We start from the raw sequence: 5,930 nt of genomic DNA on the forward strand, positions 1-5,930 counted from the left end.
ACTTTCAGTGTGTAAAGTTTCAAATGAACTGGGAATTGCAATGTCATGGCTTGTAGATGGTTTGAAACAATTGGCTGGTGATTTTCCAAAAACCCTGTTGTATTGTTACAGTATTAATGATGTGTCAAAACTTTACTCTTATTTTTCTAAAGAGCTGGATGAGGAGACATTTGGCTCCTTAATTGATATGTTTCATTCAGAAACTCCCCCATCCAAAAAGGAAGAAATAGTTAAGTTTTTGGGAGATAAAACAAACAGTAGTAAAAAAAGATTAGTTATATGTACAAATGCATTGGGAATGGGTATTGATGTGTGTGACAATCACTGTTCATATCGAACACACCCGATTTTATTTTTCCCATAATTCTTTGCAACGTGCTTGGCCGACCCTAACAATAGGCGCTAAGTTATACCCGGCCGAGCTGTCCAGCAATAAAGACGTGCTTAGTGTTAGAAGGGGGTATCGTGGTAGAAGCCTGTGTGGCATGTTTTAGTTTCACAAGTTCAGCATTTGACGCGGACACGGATAGCTGACCGTGGTAAGTATTTATTTAGTTTGGTGTAGTTTATTTGTAAATTTTTGCCTTTTTATTAGTATTACGCAGTCGTCCTATAAAGTCACCTTGACCATTGTTCACTGTAGGGTTACCTGTGTGTTCACTGATGTGTAACTTTAGCGAGAGTGTTTAAATGGAATTCGTCTTTTTCTATAGTACAGTTTTTGCTATTGCTGTATAAAGAAACGGTGATTTAAAGGGCTATTTTCTATGCGTTATTTTATTTTACAATTTATTGTCCCTTTTTCCACTTAACTACTTGGGCGGAAAAGCGTCACCGGAAGTCTCAGACGCCATATTGTTTACTGTAAACAAATGACTTAGTTACCATATACTTACAATATTTTGAGATGTTGCCTTTAATATAATACTATTTATACATTATCATAGTTTGATACTATCAGTGAGATACTTATATGATGTATTATACAATATTGTTTTTATTATGGTGTTATGGTGTCACTTGTACACTTATTGTAGTGTCATATTGTTGATGTTGATGACGACGATGATGTTATGGTGATGACGACGATGATGATGGTCATGTCGATGATGATGATGTAGATGATGTCGTTCATGGTGACGTCGGTGATGATTATGAAGTAGATGATTATGGTGATGACGATGATGTCTTTTATGATTATGGTGTTGTAGTTGATGATGTTGACGATAGTGGTGATGATGATGATTGTGGTGACGAAACTACTCTAGTTGTGGTTGTCCGTAGTTGGTCCAGGACTACAGCCCCGGAGATTCGGACACTCTTCTAATTTATTTTTGGTCATTTGTATAAACATCATATTTTTTCTTGTTGAGTGAAAGTTGTGTGAGTGTTTGTGTGGTTTAGTGTTTATATTTCTATCTTTTCTTTCTTTCTCTTATTTTTTTTGTTATTAAATTTTGTTAAATTTAAGATGTCTTGTTGTTGTTTGGAGTAGCCTCCGCTCATCCCGTTACAATTGGTGGCAGCGGTGGGATGAGTTGACTCCTCCAGATACTACAAGATATCTTTATAAGTGAACAGTTGCCAAGGTTTATTTTATTTTTCATTTTTTGATCTTTTTTGTAGTACATGTAAGAGCAAGTGTAGGTCGTTGTTTCCTTTTCCCTTGGTGAGTACATTACGTTAGGCAGATTGTTTTGTTAAAAGTTGAGAAGTTAGTCCCTTTATGAGATAATTTTGAGGTAAGTTGGTCTGTCAGTCAATGCACCATGTCTACTGTCAAGGAGATGCTGGAGCTACTTGAAGTGGGGACCAAGATGGGGATGAAGGATGAAGACCTTCAACAATTCGTGAAGGACGAACAGGCCAGAATGCGGGACGAACGTGAGAAACATAGAGTCGAGAGACAGGAGGAGAGAGACCGCGACTTCAAACTACAGATGGAGAAAGAGCGCGCCGCAAGAGAACATGATGAGCGAGAGCACGCCCGATTGATAGAAGAAAAGAGACATCAGCAAAAACTAGAAGAACTGGAACTTGATCACAAACTGCAACTCGAGAGATCTCACATGAAGCCGAGTGTTGTGACTAAAGAGGAGAAAGAAACTTCTCAAGTGATAAAAGGACCAAAACTTCCTCCGTTTGAGGATTCGAAAGACAACATTGACGCGTACATTCAAAGATTTGAGATATACGCAACAACGCAGAAATGGAATAAAGACACGTGGGGGACTCATCTTAGCGCATTACTCAAAGGAAAGGCACTGGATGTGTTCGCAAGACTCTCACCCGAAACAGCACTTGATTTCAACGAGTTGAAGAACGCCCTGTTGAAACGATTTGACATGACGGAGGACGGTTTCCGCAAGAAGTTCCGATTTTCAAAACCAGACGGAAGTGAAACTTTTATGCAATTTTCTACCAGACTGGACAGTTACCTTGAGCGGTGGATTCAGCTGTCTAAGACTAACAAGACATTCGATGATCTGAAGGACTTGTTCTTACGTGAACAGTTTTTATTGTGTTGCTCGAAAGAACTTGCCTTATTCCTAAAGGAGAGGATTCCTACTTCGATCCAAGACATGGCGCGATACGCGGACCAGTTTGCTGAGGCCAGAACAGTGACATCTTCTTCACTTACGCAAAAACCGCTCTTTGACAGACGACAGCAGTCCGATAGACAACCGCCGTACAAAGATTCCGTGCAACAAAACCAATCTGGAAATGCAGTGAAGTGTTATGAGTGCGGACGACAAGGACATAAAGCCTTTAACTGCAACTTCCGCAAAAGTCCGAATAACAGGCCGTTTAATTCGAGCGAGAAACAAGAAACAACACCGAAACATACTTACCCTAGTGATTTTCAACGTGGGTCGTACAATAATGGGAACCATGGATATCCAGGACGCGGTAGAGGTCGCCAAGGAGCCGCGAGTGTCGTCGAGAAACATGGAAACTTACCGTGTGTTGGTGATTCGGTTGCTTTCTGTGAAACGGAAATGCCAGTTGTGAAGGGATGTGTTGGCAATAAACTAGTGACCGTGCTAAGAGACACAGGTTGTAGTGGTGCCGTTATTCGTAGAGAACTGGTAAACGATGATCAACTAACAGGGACATCTCAACGATGCAAGTTAGCAGACGGTCGTATTATTGATTCAGATGTGGCTAGAATTGATGTCGATACTCCTTACTTTACCGGAAGTGTTGATGCTTGGTGCTTTGATTCGCCTTCGTACGATCTTATTCTTGGTAATATTCGTGGAGTAAGGAAACCACATGAACCAAATCCAGCCTGGATTCATTCCGTTGAAAACATAGCAGCTGTTGAAACGCGTGCGCAACTGAAAAAGAAACAGTCTCCATACAAACCATTGAAAGTACCGGAAGCAATACGGGATGTATCGCCGGAGGATATCTTACAAGAACAACGAAACGACGAGACACTGAAAAAGTTATGGAGCTTAGCTGAGAGTGGACAGCTTAAACATTTCAGTGACGGCGGATTTTCAAAAATGTGTGAACGGAAGCAAATGTTGTTCAGAGAATTTTGCAGTCCCAAAGTGTCCAGTGGAAAACTTTTCCGACAGTTAATCGTTCCCCGGAAATACAGAACTATCGTTATGAAGATAGCACATGAAACGCTGATGGGTGGTCATCTGGGATCAAAGAAAACAACCGACAGAGTAGTGTCCGAATTTTACTGGCCAGGAATTCAGTCAGACATTAGACGGTTTTGCAGATCATGTGACGTGTGTCAGCGGACTATTCCAAAAGGAAAAGTACCTGCAGTACCGTTAGGACAAATGCCGCTAATTACAGAAGCGTTTCAACGAGTAGCAGTTGATCTTATAGGCCCTCTCCAACCAGTTACCGACAAAGGGAATCGTTACATTCTGACGCTTGTCGATTACGCAACCCGTTATCCCGAGGCTATTCCACTTCCTGGAATTGAGACAGAGCGAGTAGCGGAGGCACTGGTAGACATCTTTAGTAGATTAGGAGTTCCGATCGAGATGCTAACAGATCAAGGATCGCAATTCACATCGGACGTAATGAAAGAAGTGAGCCGTCTGTTGTCATTTAAACGGATTACTACTACTCCGTATCACCCCATGTGTAATGGACTCGTCGAGAAGTTCAATGGTACGTTGAAACAGATGCTAAAGAGGATGTGTGCTGAGCGACCAAGAGACTGGGATAAGTACATCAACCCATTACTCTTTGCATACCGTGAAGTACCACAGGAGAGCCTTGGTTTTTCGCCGTTTGATCTTCTCTATGGACGTACTGTTCGTGGTCCGATAACAATTCTTAAAGAACTTTGGACAAAGGAAATTCCTGACGAGGACGTTAAGACAACGTATCAATACGTACTTGACTTACGCACACGATTGGAAGAAACATGTGACATAGCTCGCCAAAACTTGGAGAAAGCTTCAAAACGTCAGCGCAAGTACTACAACAGGAAAACGCAAGGTCGTCAGATGAAAGAGGGAGACACAGTACTGGTTCTTCTACCGACAAAGTCAAACAAACTCCTCATGCAATGGAAGGGACCATATAGTGTAATACAGAAGATAGGACATATGGACTACAAGATCGATATGGGAGGCAAGCTGAAAACTTTCCACGCAAATCTTCTTAAGAAGTATGTTGAACGAGATACATTGAACTGTGGTGTTTTGTCAACATGTGCAGTTTCACTCATAGACTTTAGTGACCTAGATGATGATGAACAACAGGACTCTATTCTTATGCCACCTGTTACTCAAACCGAAACAGCAAAGGACATAAAGTTTGCAGACAGACTAACACCAGATCAGTTGGAAACTGCTAAATCACTGTGTGATTCGTTCTCAGATGTATTTACGGATATACCTGGAATGACGAACTTAGTGGAGCATAAGATTGTTGTGACATCGTCTGAACCTGTGCGTGTGAAACCATATCCAATTCCGTTCAGTACAGAGAAAACAATTACAGAAGAAGTTCAGAAAATGCTACAGTTGAATGTGATTGAGCCATCATCTTCCCCTTATTCAGCTCCAGTTGTCATAGCTCGGAAGAAAGATGGAACGAATCGATTTTGCATTGATTATAGACGACTGAACTGTGCTACGGTATTTGATGCAGAACCAATGCCCAGTCCAGAAAGCATATTTTCCAAAATGACCGGAAAGAAGTTTGTGTCAAAGATAGACTTAAGCAAAGGATACTGGCAAGTACCGATGGCTGACGAGAGTAAGCCGCTTACAGCCTTTTCCACACCATCCGGATTGTACCAATTCAGGACAATGCCGTTTGGTCTTGTAAACGCGCCGGCAACATTTAGTCGTATGATGAGAAAACTACTTCAAGGTATGAACGGCGTAGAAAACTTTATCGATGATGTCATTGTTTTTACAGATACCTTTGAAGAACATCTACACATACTGAAGACTGTGTTCGAACGACTCAGAGATGCGGGACTTGCGGCCAGACCGACAAAATGTTTCATTGTTGTTCTGTTATTTTGTTTGGAATGCCTCACAATATTTGTAGATTTAGTTCAAAAAATAGGTAGAATAGGAAGAAATGGTGAACAGTCAATAGCAATGATACTGTTTAATTCCTATCATCTGCGGCGTTTAAATAAAGATATGAAAGAGATTCTTTGTTCAAGTGACTGCAGAAGATTGAATATTATGAGGCATTTTTTGATGGACTCGGATTTAAAAGAACTAGAAAAAGACACAGGGGTACATACTTGTTGTGATATTTGCCAAAAAGGTTGTAAATGTGACAATTGTGAACTACTTCTTTTAGAGAGACTTTTAGAGAATGAAGTTCTAACTGACACGGACAGTACTTGTAGTGATAATTCAGAAAATACAGAGGACTGTTGGGAAAGCACATTTGCCTCAGAATTGAACTTTAACCTTGAAATCTGA

General features: G+C 40.8%; 1 protein-coding gene across 1 annotated transcript; it reads left to right on the plus strand.

The window, feature by feature from the left end:
- Nucleotides 1–312: 312 nt before the first annotated feature.
- Nucleotides 313–5,930, plus strand: LOC128176939 (uncharacterized). Its single transcript, XM_052843454.1, has 3 exons — nucleotides 313–539; nucleotides 1,038–5,559; nucleotides 5,806–5,930. The coding sequence occupies exons 2-3, from the start codon at nucleotides 1,770–1,772 to the stop codon at nucleotides 5,928–5,930; spliced, it is 3,915 nt and encodes a 1,304-aa protein (XP_052699414.1). The 5' UTR covers nucleotides 313–539; nucleotides 1,038–1,769.

The sequence above is a fragment of the Crassostrea angulata genome, chromosome 3 (assembly GCF_025612915.1).
Source record: "Crassostrea angulata isolate pt1a10 chromosome 3, ASM2561291v2, whole genome shotgun sequence".
Taxonomy (NCBI): Eukaryota; Metazoa; Mollusca; class Bivalvia; order Ostreida; family Ostreidae; genus Magallana; species Magallana angulata.